The sequence below is a fragment of the Mustelus asterias genome, chromosome 12 (genome assembly GCF_964213995.1).
Source record: "Mustelus asterias chromosome 12, sMusAst1.hap1.1, whole genome shotgun sequence".
Lineage (NCBI taxonomy): Eukaryota > Metazoa > Chordata > Chondrichthyes > Carcharhiniformes > Triakidae > Mustelus > Mustelus asterias.
Window position 1 is genome coordinate 86,005,247 of NC_135812.1, and position 16,731 is coordinate 86,021,977.

Here is a 16,731-nt window from a genome sequence, read left to right on the forward strand (position 1 = left end):
GATGGAATGCACATGCACAGCAGTATTTTTTTCCATGACATTCCACTATAAATTGACATTAAAGAACAGGAGCAGCTAATCCACTGCAGTGAATTTTACATTCCCACTGAAGTTGAAACTTTCAGTCCATGTACATTTCAAATGAGTAAAAATTGCCCGCTCATCCCATTATTAATTAATAAGATTGCCTCCAATGTCAGGAATCCAATTGTAAGTCATTCTAACTAATACAGTATTAATTGCATACATTAAGATGGGGATACTTATCTGAGCACATATAAAAAGACACGCATTGACACTGGTGGAGGTTTATAAAGTTAGGGGTTATACATTTGAAATATTTCACATTGTAAATAAATCTAAAATTGAGTAAAGGTTGACTTCTGATCTCCTCCTTCATCAACTGGCTTTCAGGAGTTTAACACAATACAAGTGGGGAGGTGTGGCCTCACCAAGGCCCTGTACAATTGCAGCAATGATGTGGAGATGCCGGCGTTGGACTGGGGTGAACACAGTAAGAGTTTTAACAACACCAGGTTAAAGTCCAACAGGTTTATTTGGTAGCAAATACCATTAGCTTTCGGAGCGCTGCTCCTTCATCAGATGGTGTGGAAATGTGCTCTCAAACAGGGCACAGACACAAAATCAAGTTACAGAATACTGATTAGAATGCGAATCCCTACAACCAACCAGATCTTAAAGATACAGACAATGTGGGTGGAGGGAGCATTGTCAATACACATCTCTTTAACTTGTGCTTAATGCTCCCTCCACCCACATTGTCTGTATCTTTAAGATCTGGTTGGCTGTAGGGATACGCATTCTAATCAGTATTCTGTAACTTGATTTTGTGTCTGTGCCCTGTTTGAGAGCACATTTCCACTCCATCTGACGAAGGAGCGGCGCTCTGAAAGCTAATGGTATTTGCTACCAAATAAACCTGTTGGACTTTAACCTGGTGTTGTTAAAACTCTTACTAATTGCAGCAAGACATCCTTACTCCTATACTCAAATCCTCTTGCTATGAAGGTCAGCATGCCATTAGCCTTCCTCACCACCTGCTATATGCATGCCAACCTTCAGCGACTGTCCCACCATGACACCCAGGTCACGTTGCACTTCCCCTTTTCCTAAACTACCGCCATTCAGATAATAATCTTCCTTCCTGTTTTTGCCACCCAAGTGGATAAACTCACATTTATCCACATTATATTGTATATGCCAAATATTTGCCCAATTACCCTAACCTATCTTCATAATTAAAGTTCCTCATCCCTGGTACCATTCTCATGAATCTTTTCTGCACCATCTCCAATGCATGCATATCCTTCCTAAAGTGTGGCACCCAGAATTGGGCACAATACTTTAGCTGAGGTTGAATTAGTGTCTTACACGAGTTCAACGTAAGCTCCTTTCTCTTGTACTATATGACCCTAATAAAGCCTAAGATACTGTATGCTTTATTATCTACTCTCTCAAGCTGTCTAGCCACCTTCAATGAATTATGTGCATATATACCCAGGTCCCTCTGCTCCTACACTCCTTTTAGAATTGTGCTCCTAATTTAATATTTTCTCTCCATTTTCTTCCTACCAAAATGAATCACTTTACATTTTTCCACATTGCTCTTTATCTGCTACCTGTCCACCCATTCATAGAATCCCTACAGTACAGGAGGCCAATTCGACCCATCAACTCTGCACCGACTCTCTGACAGAGCATCTTACCCAGGCCCACCTCCCACCCCAACCCCCGTATTCTTACTCCGCTAATCCCCCTAACCAACACCTTGGGACATGAAGGGGCAATCTAGCAAGGCCAATGTTCAAACCTACAGATCCTTGAACTATGGGAAGAAAACCAGGGCACCCGGAGGAAACCCACGCAGACAAGGGGAGAACATACAAGCTCCACACAGACCGTCACTCAAGACTGGAATCGAATCCGGGTCCCTAGCGCTGTGAGGCAGCAATGTTAACCACTGTGCCATCGTGCTTTGTCAATGTCCTTTTGTTCTCCACTACCCCCTTTGCTTGCCAATGCTTCCAAGTTTTGTATCATTCAAAAACTTTAAAAATATGCTCTGTACCTCAGCGTCTAGATCATTAATATATATTAAGAAAAGCAAGGATCCTGGGGAACGCATTACAAAGTATCTCCATGTGGTGAAATAGTGCTAGATGAATAGTGAAAGATGCCACATTTAGTAACTTTTACTTTTGAATCAGTAGGTTGTAGGTTCAAGCTCAACCCCAGGATTTTACATAATCTAGGCTGATGCTTTTGTGTAGTACTGAAAGGTTATTGTGATGAAAGGTCATCAACCCAAAATGTTAATTCCACTTCTCGCCATCAACATTGTATGACCTGAACATTTTCAGCACTTTTTGTTTTTACTTCAGATTTCTAGCATCTGCATTAGTTTGTTTTTGTGTTGATGCATTATCAGTAATACTTTCCTTTGTCCTCCCTCCCAGTCAGTTCAAGTGGATGTGAAAAAACTCACAGGTACTAACTGAAAAAGAGCAGGTGTCCTGGCCAATGTTACTCCCTTGATATAGAGTTGAAGGGTTTAAGACGATAATGTTGATGAAGTAATGCATAGGGACTTCCAATAAGTGTTTCATAAAGTGTCACTTCACAGTTCATCAGCGACGTTGAAGCCTAGGGAATAAATGGGCAGTGACAGCATGGACAGGAATTAGCTGAGGGACAGGAAAGAAGGGAAGTGGTGAACCGTTATTTTTCAGATTGCTGAAAGGAATACAGTGAGGTTCCCAAGGGGTTGCTATTAGGAGTGTTTTTCTTGATATATATCAATGATTTGAACTAATGTGCACAGGGCACAATTTCAAAAATTGCAGATGAAACAAAACGCAGAGATAGTGAACAATAAAGAGGATGGAGTAAAGCGTCAAGAGGGGATAGACAGGCTGATGGTTTGGGCAGAGATGTGGCAGATGGAATCTAATGGAGGAATGTGAAGTGATACATTTTGGTAAGAACAATAAGAGGCAATATAAAATAAAATCATAAAATCCCTACAGAGTAGGAGGAGGCCATTCGGCCCATTCAGTCTGCATCGACTCTCCTACGGAACATCTGTACCCAGGTCCACCTCCTGTCCTATGCCCGTAATGTGGAGATGCCGGCGTTGGACTGGGGTAAGCCCTGTAAAAAGTCTCACAACACCAGGTTAAAGTCCAACAGGTTTATTTGGCAGTACTAGCTTTCGGAGTCTCAGGCTCCTTCATCAGGTGAGTGAGGACTTGTGTTGTGAACCATTGCTCTCGCACGCTTGTACCAACTTGACAGACTGAACAATATCCTCTCTGCATTCTAAGAAGCCCTTCTAAAAAAAGACCATCTCTTAAAAACAGAATACATTAGTTTAAAAATAAACTTGATAAGATTTTGAAGAAACTAAGAAACTAGTTGAAGTAAGGGAAAAAATGAAATAATTAAAATTCAACAGGAATTTTAGGTATCAGATGAAATGAGAGGATCCATCTCCAAATGCTTGGCATCCATGGTGTGCCACTGCACAAAAATAACTTAAGTAATACATTGCTTGATTGGGCAATCATTTTCACTATTCATTACAGTAATTTGTCACTCTTTTGGGTTCATTTACTTCAGGAATAAAATCTGATTTCACTTACCTACAGCTTTCAACAAATCACTGGGGATGTTATTTCCAGCCAGTTCTAGACGCACCAAGGTCTTGTTTTGTTGTAATGCACTGAGTAATGTTCGACCGCCTAACAAGCCAATATTATTCCAGCGAAGATCTAAAGAAAATAATCAAAAGCAAATTGCAGAGGCTGCACTGCCATCGCTGGGAAATCTATCTGCAACTTTTCAGGTTGTTAAAAATTAATTCATTTATTTTCCCTTCCCTATAAAAATGAATTAACATTGGATAAAATCTAACCTATGATACGCTTCTAAAATTAATCAGTGTCCAATCATGGTAAAATGTTTTTTTTGAACAAGAGGTTTATTAATTACAGCAAACATTTTTTTAAAATTGCATTTTTCTACATCTCAGGAAAAAGTGAGACTTCATAAATGTGAATTAAACAGTTATGTAAAGCTTAATCCTTTACAACAGACAATAGCTATGCAACTGGAATACTAACATTATCTTTAATTTTGATGGAAGCTATTAAAGCTTTTAAATGGATTAATTCTGCAAAGTATCCTACTCACCCAATTCCTCCACTGTATCATTGTGTTTTAAAGCCAATGCCAGCTCTCCTGCACCCTGGTGATTGATTTGGTTATTACGTAGGTCTAGATGCTTAAGGAATTTGTTCGCTCTTAATCCCTCACAGAACACACAAAATCCTTCTTCCCACATTCCAAGAGCATTCCATTCCAAAATCAAACTAGAAGAAAATGACTACACTACATTAAGGAAATCTTAAACAGTAGCGATTGTGCTTCAAAACACCTTACATTTTTTTTGTCACATCATTAAAACATATCTAATTATCTAGTCTTTTCTCAAGTGCAAAGAAAAATTTATGTAATCCCTGTTTAGCAGAAGATGCATTTAACTACTTATGCCCCTTTATGCCCACAAGTTTAAATATATCAGAAGAAATTTTGTTTTCCAATTTCTCCTTCCAAGAAAAGCGGTGAAAAATGTGTAGCATTGCACTGTTGAAGGAGTCCTCTTTCGGATGAGATGTTAAACCAAGGCTGTATCTGCTTGCCTGGGTGGATGTAAAAGATCATTTGGCACTGTTTTGAAAAGGATCAAAGGTGTTATACATGGTTTCCTGCCAATATTTATCTCTCAGTCAATATCACAAGAACAGATTATCTAGTCATTGTCATGATGTTGTTGATGGGAATTTGCTGATTGCAATTTAGCTGCTGTGTTTTCTACAAAGGCAAGTCTCCTTTATCCATAAATCCAAAAGCTGAACACATCCAAAAACTGCACTTTTGTTGAACCTCATCAACCTTTAGCACAGAAAGTCTGTGACCTGAGCCAATATGGCCCAAGTCAACACAAACCTCGCGAACCACACCCAAGCTTAAGTCCAAGAAGTACAGTTATTTGTCTGCACTGTTTACCTTGCGAACCCAACAAGTAGAATTGCAGGTGGCGTCACAAGTGGGAATGGTGCCACGAGTGGGGACTTTTTACAGGTACCCTATAGTTATCTGGCGGTAACGCCTTACTTTTCGAGCCATTTTATTTACTTTAAACTGTAGCTAACGTAATCTTCAGCCACTGTAGTGTAAATAGGCCCAGGCCCATACGTGCTATCCGAAAACCAGAATTATGCTAAATGCAATCGACCCCAAGGATTCTGGATAAAGGATATGTGACCTGTATTAGTGACTTCACTTCAAAAAGTACTTAATTGGCTGTAAAGCGCTTTGAGATGCCTGACTGCTCTAAAAACCACTGAATAAATGCAAGTCTGTCCCTTCTTTACATTCAGAGTTTAGTTTATTGTTGTTATTGAGGGAAGCTAGTTCAAAAATACTTTGGAAAAAAAAGTTACCCGATCAATTATAATTTCTTAACTTCGATTTTTAGGACCAGTCATTTTTAACCATGACTACATTTAACAGGTGACTTGAAACATGGTCCATGTATAAACAGACATTCCAAAGCTGATGGCATCATGTAATTCACCAGGTGTCCTTATTTTCTGAACATAATGGCAATATGTTCAATACTAACAGCCAGTGCACAGAAAATTATTTCAATGCAACTGAGTTAGTGTTTGCAACATAATTAATGCATGTTTATCAAACAATGGACAGCATTTTATCAACTGAAATAAAGGTCAGTGTGTATTGTAGTACAAAAAGAGGATGCATGCGAGAAGCTGTAGATTAAAACCAAAATCAAAGCTAACCCCCGGTGAAAAAATATTTAGAAACAAGCTACATAGTTATGGTTCTGGTTATAATGACAATACACCTTTTTGCTTTAGTTCAATGAATTCTTATTAGCAAAAGGTTTGAAAAATACTACATTGGTGAGCATTATAAATTATACATTGAAAAGAAAAGTCTGATCTAAATGCATCCTAACTTGCATGAAATAAAACCACAGCAGGTCAAATCATTTGCATTGTGCTTGTTCTGGGGAAGTGAAAGGGCTTCATCAAACCTGGTTTGGACTTGCCAAAAGAAAAATGCCACAGGCTGATTTGCACTCTCTACATCCTTGTTTGAAAGATGATTTGAAAGCCAGCTGCTGATCTGAAGGGGCAATTCCTACCTCTTGAGAGATTTGTTGTTCCGCAGTAGTTTCCCCAGTGCTTCAGCTCCAGCTGCTCGCAGGTTATTACCCTTATACACAAAATCATTCAGTTAGGAACTTTGTGCACTGGGCAACAAGATTACTGTTAATGGTAGGTCAAAATATAGCTGTCATAGTATACAGACATATGAGGTAGCATTACAGAAGTCAAGGTTAAGACTGCATGCACCTTTAAACAGCATCAGCGGTTTCTCAAAACCCATACTGTGGAATAGCTAATTTATGTTGCTCAGGATAACATACCAAATCTTGCTTTCATCCCTATACTGTTAAACATATTTTGAAGTGCTCATCATGGTTCAGAATACAGTACAAGTGACAAAATATCACAAATAAAAATGGAAAGAACAGAGGTGACAAGCTTAGAATTTTTGAGGAATTTTATACGAGATAAGCTCAGAGTTGATAAATAAGCTGCTTTTTGATTAGTTTTTTTGGCTCAAATTTCCAATCAGTAAAGTATAATACACTGTGCAAAGATTTGTATATTCTAGATTCAGCAGAAACCATTGTCCATTGAACTCAAATTTTAAATGTCACAATGAGAATAGTTAGCAAGTACTATTAACATGGATATAAATGAATTTACAGCATGGAAAATTTCATGAAGAAAAAAAAATGAATTGAAAAGTGAAAAATAGAGATTTTCCGCCATGGATTTGAGTAGATTTGTCCTATTGTTGAGGGATAATCTGTAAATAGGCAATAGGTAGAGAGATACTGAAGTTTTCCCCCCCCAGTACTTTTATAACTCACTGAAATCAAAGTTACCTCTATTCTTTCCCCTCATGTTCCATTTAGTTGTACATCTTGAAATTGTATCACATTGAATACTTCTTTTGTTAATGTGGTATAAAAGGAATATAAATAAACTGAATACTGAAATGATCTTGCTGATAATCTTCACAGTGCTCCACTCTGAATGAAAGAAGATTATTTATGCTTTTCCCCAAAGTTGGTTGCTACATTTTACTTTCTATTATCTTACTGCATCCAGAGTCCATGGCCATTGACACTTACCTTCATGTCTAATAATTGGATCGTGGCGTTTGCACACAGCCCATACAACAGCAGTTTGGCACCTAAGAGAACAAAAAGCATTTCAAGATATTTATTAGAGATCAACAAAGGGCAAGCATTCAGCAAATCTTTGATTATAAAACTATTAATTAATTATTGCCCATTTACTACGCAAAATTATGAACATTGTAGATGTTCCATTTCTCCTGTTGCGCATCATCAGATGTACCTTCTGCAGCCAAGGTAAGCTACTGAGGGAGCAAAGTCACTGGCTACGTATTGCACTGACTGTGTATGGATACCTTGGAGTCAAAATGCTCTTCTAATTTCCTTTCAGTCTGAGGTATTCATTTTCCACTGGGGACATCACCATAGCAACACTGTTATATCAAGTTCCCCCTCTAAGGAAAATGACCTATTCTAGCGCACTAAGCCATCTACTTCTGGAACATTAAAAGCAGAAAATACAAAAACAGAATCAAAACAAAGTTGTCATTAGAAGAATTACAAGTAACATGACTCTTTTTGGCAACACTGGTAAATTCTCCCAGTGCCCTGGTCAATCACTTTCCTTCAATAAACACCATGCAAAGTAAAAAGGTCTTACATTTTCATTATTTTTGGAGTGTCTTGCTGTGGACAAACAGACTGACATAGCAGTGACCTCACTTCAAAATAAGAATTATCTGAAGTACTGAGATGTTGCTCACAGATGTGATAAGAGTTAATATAAACAGGAGTATTTTACTAATAACTGCTGCATGTATTAAGTAATACAAGTATACAGGTATAACGAAACCACTTATAGCTACATTACATGAAGGTCACAGAAGAATACACAACCAATGGAAATATTTCTTATTAATAAAATCAACTTGATTTTAAGCCATTTAGGGTTAATGGACTGTATCTTGATGGTGTAATATTTTTCTATGAATTTCCACATTAGTACATACATTTAATTTTGTCACAGGTGTTTGTCCATCCCTGATGAGATTGTTAATGGGTCATTATCATACCTTCTTCATTTAGCATGCAGTCACAAAGCATTATCTCTGTGAATACTATGTCATTCATTAAAACTTTTCCCAAGACAGCACATGTGTCAACAGAGAGAGACTGTGTGGAGAGATCCAGCCTTTTCCTCAAGTTTCCATCACAACCATCACGCAATTGATTCAGAATACATTCCTGTGGTTCAATACAAGCTTCTTTACAAAGGCAAAGATAAGTTCTCTTGAAATCATCCATCTTTGAAATATCTGTCAGAGTTGAATTCACTCTGATTATTCAATGTAACATTTTTCTGTGAAAAAGAGCAGAAGAGCAAATATTACCAGCAGAGTAGTCTGACACCGATATTATTACTTCCCTCTACTCCAAAACCTTGCACCGACCCATGAGGAAAGTTCAAAATTAAACACAGGTCTCACATTAGAAATGAGAAACAAAAATGCAACATGCCTAGGCAAGACAACATTCACATGCACTGTCTCCTTGAAAACAGTAGAAGCATGCAAAGATGCAACACAAGACTACCTTCATTATCTAAATTTAATTGCATATTTATGGTTTGCCTGCTATCCTGCGGAACATGCCCCACCTACATTGTGCAGCAAATTTTAAACTGCACATACACAATTTGCAGAGTTTCACTTTTCTGCACTGTATGGTTTCTATGATTCTATTTCTAACCACTGGGCTTTCCTTGATGGCAAATTTGCAAATATCATTGCTGGCCTGTATAGGTAGAACAAACATTCGACAACTTACATTTATATATCACATTTAGCAGGAAAACGTTCCAAGGTGATCATATAAAAGAATACCAGACCAAAGGAGGAGAAATTAGTGGTATCGCCCAAGAGCTTTGTAAAAGAGTTTTATGCAGGCTTTTAAAGAAGGGAGAGGTGAAGGATACGGGAATGAATTTCAGAGTATGACAAGCAATTGGCTGATGGCTAAATCATGATTGTGCCAGATACTACCAGAAATAAGTTTAAATTAAGTTTATTTATTAGAACATAGAACAGTACAGCACAGAACAGGCCCTTCGGCCCATGATGTTGTGCCGAGCTTTATCTGAAACCAAGATCAAGCTATCCCACTCCCTATCATCCTGGTGTGCTCCATGTGCCTATCCAATAACTGCTTAAATGTTCCTAAAGTGTCTGACTCCACTATCACTGCAGGCAGTCCATTCCACACCCCAACCACTCTCTGAGTAAAGAACCTACCTCTGATATCCTTCCTATATCTCCCACCATGAACCCTATAGTTATGCCCCCATGTAATAGCTCCATCCACCCGAGGAAATAGTCTTTGAACGTTCACTCTATCTATCCCCTTCATCATTTTATAAACCTCTATTAAGTCTCCACTCAGCCTCCTCCGCTCCAGAGAGAACAACCCTAGCTCCCTCAACCTTTCCTCATAAGACCTACCCTCCAAACCAGGCAGCATCCTGGTAAATCTCCTCTGCACTCTTTCCAGCGCTTCCACATCCTTCTTATAGTGAGGTGACCAGAACTGCACACAATATTCCAAATGTGGTCTCACCAAGGTCCTGTACAGTTGCAGCATAACCCCACGGCTCTTAAACTCCAACCCCATGTTCATAAAAGCTAACACACTATAGGCCTTCTTCACAGCTCTATCCACTTGAGTGGCAACCTTTAGAGATCTGTGGATATGGACCCCAAGATCTCTGTTCCTCCACAGTCTTCAGAACCCTACCTTTGACCCTGTAATCCACATTTAAATTAGTCCTACCAAAATGAATCACCTCACATTTATCAGGGTTAAACTCCATTTGCCATTTTTCAGCCCAGCTTTGCATCCTATCTATGTCTCTTTGCAGCCTACAACAGCCCTCCACCTCATCCACTACTCCACCAATCTTGGTGTCATCAGCAAATTTACTGATCCACCCTTCAGCCCCCTCCTCTAAGTCATTAATAAAATTCACAAAGAGCAGAGGACCAAGCACTGATCCACTGATTAGTCACAAGTAGGCTTACATTCACACTGTAATGAAGTTACTGTGAAAATTCCCTAGTCGCCACACTCCGGCACCTGTTTGGGTACACTGAGGGAGAATTTAGCACGGCCAATGCACCTAACCAGCACGTCTTTCGGACTGTGGGAGGAAACTAGAGCACCCGGAGGAAACCCACACAGACACGGGGAGAATGTGCAAACTCCACACAGACCCAAGAGGGGAATTGAACCTGTGTCCCTGGCGCTGTGAGGTAGCAGTGCTAACCACTTTTCCACTGTGAAACATGACAATTTATATTACTGTTGCGGCACTTTTGCCCTGCAGAAAACAACCTCTTTAGGTGGGTCAAAACTTTTCCAAGGGTAGTAATGTTGCAATTGAAATAAGTTACCAACGAAGTGTGCTGTAGGTCAAATTCAGCATTACTTTTAATTTCTTAAAGCAGAATGTGTGGCACATTATCTTAATTTATGGCAAACCTGCTAATATAATTAAAACAAAAATATACCACCCACCTAAATCTAGTGGCGCAATGCAGCACATTACACAAAAAACTGGTAGGGCACAAATTGATTTCTTATGCACTGGTTTGAAACCCTTATCCCTCATAATCGATAAATAGCAGTATCGAGAGGTCGGTCGAACGCTTCTTCGTGAGTGAAAGTGAACTCAAGTCAGCAAGTCGTTAACTGCACACCATTCCACCTACCTTTTGGATAAGCAGTTACAGAGTCAGATTAGCAGGGAACATAAATTATTTACACCAACATCAGAAGGTGGTGCATAATACGATAGTGGAATGTGAATTTAAGAAGAAATGTTCTTTTTCTCTCCCCATTGCCGACCACGGTTACTTTTACACACGAGTGCAACCAAAATACTAATCGTTAATTTAGATGTACTTAACTTATCTCCGAAAACATTCAATACTCCAAAATAACATTCCACACTGCGGTGCAGAAAATGAAATCTGATCACATTCTGGGGTTACCTCTTGTGTATCTCGCATACATTAACTGGACCGACACATAGAACATATTACAAGGTAAACGCCACGGGACAGAATGGGTTAAGCTATGTCAGTTGCATAGAGAGCTTGTAAAAGCGGCTTTACCGGCGCCAAAAAAAAAATGTTCAAAACCTAATGAAATGGACTCCTAAGTAACTTTTAAATCGCATAATCGAGAAAGGGGGAAACGCGGACGAGGCAGAAAGAAAAAGGGGTAAAACAAAGTACCGCGGATGCTGTGGACATTTCCCATTAAATCAAAAACACAACATGAAAACCACTGCATCAGGTCAGGCAATATCTGTGGAGAGAGAGAGAGAGAGGGAAACAGAGTTCGGCCGGCCACCTTTAATTAGATCAGAGAAAAGGGAAGCGACCTTAACGCTCGAGAATACTTGATAGAAAGTCGACATGTCAGAAGCAGCTGAAACATACCAAGTGATGACAGTGGCTGCACAACCTGCCGGGCAAACCGCACATTAGCCCAAGAATGATCAGTAAGCCTAACAACGGCACAACCAGAGGGAAACAAAACTCTCCAGTGACGGCAGAGGTGATCAAGACTCACCATCAAGGCAGACACCCATCATTTTGGGTTTTTAAAAAAAACCTTTTAAACGATCGGTTCTATAACAGCCAGAATGCAGAGGGCAGGGATGAAGTTGGAGAGAGCCGTTGCCGGATGGGCAGAGTCAGGTGTGTGCAGGGCGACGGGGGTGGACAGGGTCACTCAGGTCCATCGCCGCCCCCCCAGTTACCGGGCACCAACTCACTAGTTACCCTGTTGTTGTTGTTGCTTTATGGATAGGGGGGGTAACTATAAACTCGCCAGCCGGCTCTAGCTGACAATGGGCAAAGTGAGTGTTTGTGATCACCATGCAGTACAATTTGCTGATGCTAACTTTCACCAGCAACACTCAGCCAGCGGCCCCGTCTCCATGCAGCGGCGCATTGTGGGACAGGCACATCCTGAGAGGGAGGAGGGAGCCTGGGGAGGGGGCGCTCGGCATTCTGGGAGTTGTAGTATTTACCCGGCAAGACCCTGGCCGCGCCGATCGGGACTACATTAACCGGCAGGCACCGCGGCAGGTCAAGTTCAGAGGGGGCGGGGCAGGGTCATAACGGAAAAGCTGAGCTCGAGCGCCGTCTGCATGTGCCGGCAACCGCCGAGGGAGGGATGGTTGGACTGGTCCCTAACGGACTCTGAGAAGCAATAAAAATAACGACGGGGAATTGAAACGAAGTTATGAGAAAAAACATCAATAAATATTTCTGCATATTGGAATGAAAGCGCACAAGCTTTGCAGACCAGCTGTTTTGGCAGCAGCGGGAATTATTGCCCTGTCAGCCATGCAGCTCTTTTCTTGCTACGCCCTCTTGTCCCTTTTGTCATCTCGCCTCCTTTCCTTAAAGCACTTAACGGGTCACTTTAAACCCCCCTCCCCTTCAGTTGTGAAACATGGCAGACCGGAGGATTCGTAAGGCTCGCTTCAGCAGTCGAGACCTGTGTGTGCTGGTGGACGCGGTGATGGAAAAAAAGACGGCAGGAGATGTTGGGGACTGGGAGGCGACCCTCCCGGCGCGCCCAGGAGGAGGGATGTCTGGCAGTACGTGCCGGACACAGAGTCAATGCGGTTTCCGGAACCCGCAGGACCTGGGAGGAAGTCCGCAAGAAGGTGCACGACCTGAAGAGAAGCACCAAGGTGAGAGCCCGGGAATGCCAAGCGCCGCCCCCGGGGGGAAAGTTTTCAAAGCAGTTAGAAATCCAAAAACCGAGTCGGAGAAATATCAGCATCAAACAAGAGGAGGCGCCTCTTACCCAGTTTCATTACACATGCCACAATAGGAGCATGATGTGCTGCAGCAAGGTGCTGGGGTCTGGCAGCATCTGTGGAGAGAAAAATTGTCTTCTGAGTCCTACTGTCTCGAAACATCAACTCTTATTTTCTCTCTCCACAGATTAAGTTGATCGTTCTCTACATCCCAGCTGTGGCTGTAACATTACATTCTGCCCCCTTTCCCTTTCCTTTATGTACTCTACGAATGGCATATTTTGTCTGTGTGGTGCGCAAGAAAATACTTTTCAGCAGGGTCTGACAGCATCTGTGGAGAGAGAATACAGCCATTGTTCTGAGCCTGGATGACCCTTCATCAGAACTCAGCTCAGATCTGACAAAAAGTCATCCAGACTCGAAACATTGGCTATATTCTCTCTCCACAAATGCTGTCAGACCTGCTGAGATTTTCCAGCATTTTCTGCTTTTGTTTCAGATTCCAGCATCCGCAGTGTTTTGCTTTTATTTTTAAATACTTTTCATTGTATACCAATACATGACAATAATAAATCAAATCAAAGATGCTGCCAGACCTGTTGAGTTTTTCCACCCTTTTTGGTTTCCGATTCCAGCATTTGCAGTATTTTTCTTTTATTTTAAGGTGCTGCAGTTTCTTGGGTCAGATTATTGCCTTAGATCTATCCTCTTTTAAAGGAAAAATTCGCTTATAATAGAAGATCATGGCAGGCAGCAGGCGGTGGTCCCCTTGATGTCAAGACGTTGACAGAATTTGAAAATGATATGATAGTTGTGTTTGGAAAAGAAAGTCTTGAAGGCCTTTGGGCGGTGGATATAGGTACCATGCCAAGACACATTCGTAAGTAATATTTTATTCAGGTGCTCTGTGATTTGCACAAAATATTAAATGAGTATGTCTATCCAATATATAAACAGGTTATTTTGTATGAATAAAAAGTCCAGCAACCAAATGGATTTGAGCTTATTCTTAACATATTATTTTCCCTCTTCAAAGCACGAAGAGAACACAGTGGACAGCATGTAGTATCAGAAGAGCAACATATACCTGAATGCCAGTTGTCACCAATCCCACTCTGCAACAACATAGATATGCCTCTAATCAGAGGTATAAAGGATGAGAATCATGAAACACCAAGTGAGTCATTGAGCACTAGTGAAGAATGGGAGGAAGTGGTGGTGGGTGATGAGGGGACAACAGTTGAAGCATGGAGACCCAGCATGGTGGGTGCTCCATCTCAGCTGGATGCAGTTACAGACCTTAATGGGCCTGCTTTTAAACGGAGACTGTTAGAACATGGAGTTCGTGTTGAGCAGTCACTAGCCTTCATGCACACCACGTTGGAAGATGGTATGATTCGGTTGGATCAGCGGTTGTCCTCATTGCAATCTGCCATTGAGCAGATAGCAACACCAATGACAGCTGCAGTAGAAACCTCACTTATGCAAGCTATAGGCACAGCAGGAGCATCTCTCATGAATGCCCACAGTGTTGCTATGGAAGCTTTGGGGACAAAACTTAAAGAAGCAGTTGTGGCTGGCTTTGATTCACTTGGAGAACACTTGCATGGGACCATGACAGAGGGATTCAAAAATCTAATTGAAGCACAATGTTCTACACTTACACAAATGATTACGTATTGTGAGGAGATGCCCTCCACCAGTAGCTTGAGTGAAGTGCAGGCAGTTGACACTCATGTCAGCAACAGTTCTGTGCCACCACATATCTCCAATTAAGTAACAGGGGGGATAATTTAACAAAAACGAAAAGGATGCCCTATTATTCTTTAATGTAAAATTGTTAAGGTACTGCTGTTTCCTAAGCTGTCGTTCTATTTTTGGGGTTATTTTTGAGAAGTGCGTAGCTTCAAATCTAATTAAGAACAATATAAATAGGATTAGGAGTAAATTATTTGGCTGCTTAGGCCCGCACCACCATCAGGGCTGTTCTGATTGCGGCCTCAACTCCACTTTCCTAACTGCCTCCCATAATCCTTGATTCTCAATCAATCAAAAATCTGTCTGACTCAGCTTTGAATATATTCAATGATTCAGCCTCCACTGCTCGCCGGGAAAGAGAATTCCAAACACTAACAAACCTCAGAAGAAATTTCCCCTTATTTCTGTCTGAAATGGGAGAGCCCTTATTAATCTGGGTCCCCTAGTATCCTGTCAAGCTCTCTCAGAATCTTTGTTTCAGAAGGGTCACTTTTCATTCTTTTAAACTCCAATGAGTTTAGGCCCAAGATAAAAGCAAAATACCGCGAGTACTGGGATCCGAAACGAAAACGAAAAATGCTGGAAAATCTAACAGCATCTGTGGAGAGAGAATAAAGCCAATGTTTCGAGTCTGGATGACCCTTCATCAGAGACTTTGGCTCTATTCTCTCACCACAGATACTGTCAGGCCTTCTGAGATTTTGCAGCATTTTCTGTTTGTGTGCGAGTATAGGCCCAACCTGTTCAACCTTTCTCCATAAGACAACTCTTTCATCCCAGGAATCAGCCTGGTAAAGAGATTAAAACTGCACACATTACTCGGTGTGGTCTCATCCCCTATACAGTTGTAGCAAGACTTCCCTACATTTTTACTCCAACCCCCTTTCAATAAAGGCCAACATCTGTTTGCCTTTATTACTTGCTGTACCTGCATGCTGACTTTGACTCATGTACGCGCATAATAAACACCATTGTGCATTTTAAAGATTCTCCAGTAAATGGTATAGTTGTGATGTAATATCCATATCAAGGTTGTACTTAAAAGTATTTGTACTTTTAGGCTGTGGATAAGTTAACATTTGGGAATAGCATCCACAAACTTGTGTATCTACCATTTAACTCGGGACAATATATATTAAATTCTGCATTAGCATTCTAATGTTGTTGTAACTTTCTAATGCAGCAGTCTAGTTAAATTTGTGCCATTGCTAATTTTTGGTTGGCATTAGTATTGTCCTGTTTCAGGCAATCATTCACCCTTAAATGGAATCTCATCATTGTTGACTAAGTATATATTAAAAAATGCACAAGAAAAATGTAGTGCAAACCTCAAGTTCAGAGACCCTGCTAAAACTTGAAAAAAAGACATGTCCAGAATTAGTGCTGGAAAAGTATTTAATGAGTTGATTTTTTGAAATTAAGAAGACTATTTTCCAAATGTTGCAGGAGCAGATTCTTGTGACCTGCTCCAAGAACAAGTGTTTGATTTTAAGGTCATGTAGTATTAACCTAATAATGTTTGAGTGTAATTTTATAAATAAACATTGTGGTTATTTTCACCTGTAAAATATTGGTCCTGTGTTTGATATTCTTCCATTTTGAGGAGACTGATTAGAACACATACAATTCAATGTACATTTTACCACATTTAGGATAATTTCTGATCCAGTGTTGCATAATCGCTGCAAAGAAAGAATATTTGAAAAAGTTAAATCATGGGGGACAATATCCATCCATAGCGACGAGTGAACCTGCTGAAGGAAAAATATTGTAGGTTTTTCAATAGCACAAACATGCTCAAGAAATGTATTTTCTTCAATATTTTTTGTAGCTTGAGCAGTTTACTTGGCCAACAGTGAAGTTAGATTCAGTTGAG

At 40.5% G+C, this 16,731-nt stretch overlaps 2 protein-coding genes across 5 annotated transcripts in view; one reads left to right on the top strand and one right to left on the bottom strand.

Moving 5' to 3' along the window:
• The window catches only part of lrrc45 (leucine rich repeat containing 45), a 70,973-nt gene extending 58,703 nt beyond the window's left edge, over positions 1–12,270 (bottom strand). The window contains exons 1-6 of one of the 2 annotated variants that reach the window (XM_078225554.1): positions 11,894–12,270; positions 8,335–8,621; positions 7,316–7,377; positions 6,254–6,324; positions 4,213–4,391; positions 3,663–3,791 (exon numbers count right to left, since the gene is read on the bottom strand). In XM_078225554.1, coding sequence (XP_078081680.1) covers positions 3,663–3,791; positions 4,213–4,391; positions 6,254–6,324; positions 7,316–7,377; positions 8,335–8,566 — 673 coding nt within the window. In that variant the 5' untranslated portion in view covers positions 8,567–8,621; positions 11,894–12,270. The remainder of the gene's footprint in view (positions 1–3,662; positions 3,792–4,212; positions 4,392–6,253; positions 6,325–7,315; positions 7,378–8,334; positions 8,622–11,893) is intronic. The other variant, XM_078225555.1, reaches the window with a different exon arrangement.
• Positions 12,271–12,426: 156 nt separating this feature from the next.
• LOC144501651 (uncharacterized) lies at positions 12,427–16,414 on the top strand. 3 transcript variants are annotated; one of them, XM_078225557.1, is made up of 3 exons: positions 12,427–13,028; positions 13,815–13,977; positions 14,134–16,414. In XM_078225557.1, exons 1-3 carry the CDS (start codon positions 12,876–12,878, stop codon positions 14,871–14,873), a joined length of 1,056 nt encoding a protein of 351 aa, XP_078081683.1. In that variant the 5' UTR covers positions 12,427–12,875; the 3' UTR covers positions 14,874–16,414. The 3 variants fall into 3 exon arrangements, with proteins under 3 accessions (XP_078081683.1, XP_078081684.1, XP_078081685.1); XM_078225559.1 differs by having other exon boundaries at positions 12,804–13,028; positions 13,762–13,977; XM_078225558.1 differs by lacking the exon at positions 13,815–13,977.
• The last annotated feature ends 317 nt before the right edge of the window (positions 16,415–16,731 follow it).

Coding starts and splice junctions, on each gene's coding strand:
- LOC144501651 (XM_078225557.1), top strand. CDS start 12,876: ATGTTGGGGACTGGGAGGCGACCCTCCCGGCGCGCCCAGGAGGAGGGA. Junction 13,029..13,814: donor ACCTGAAGAGAAGCACCAAG/GTGAGAGCCCGG, acceptor CCTCTTTTAAAG/GAAAAATTCGCTTATAATAG. Junction 13,978..14,133: donor TACCATGCCAAGACACATTC/GTAAGTAATATT, acceptor CCCTCTTCAAAG/CACGAAGAGAACACAGTGGA.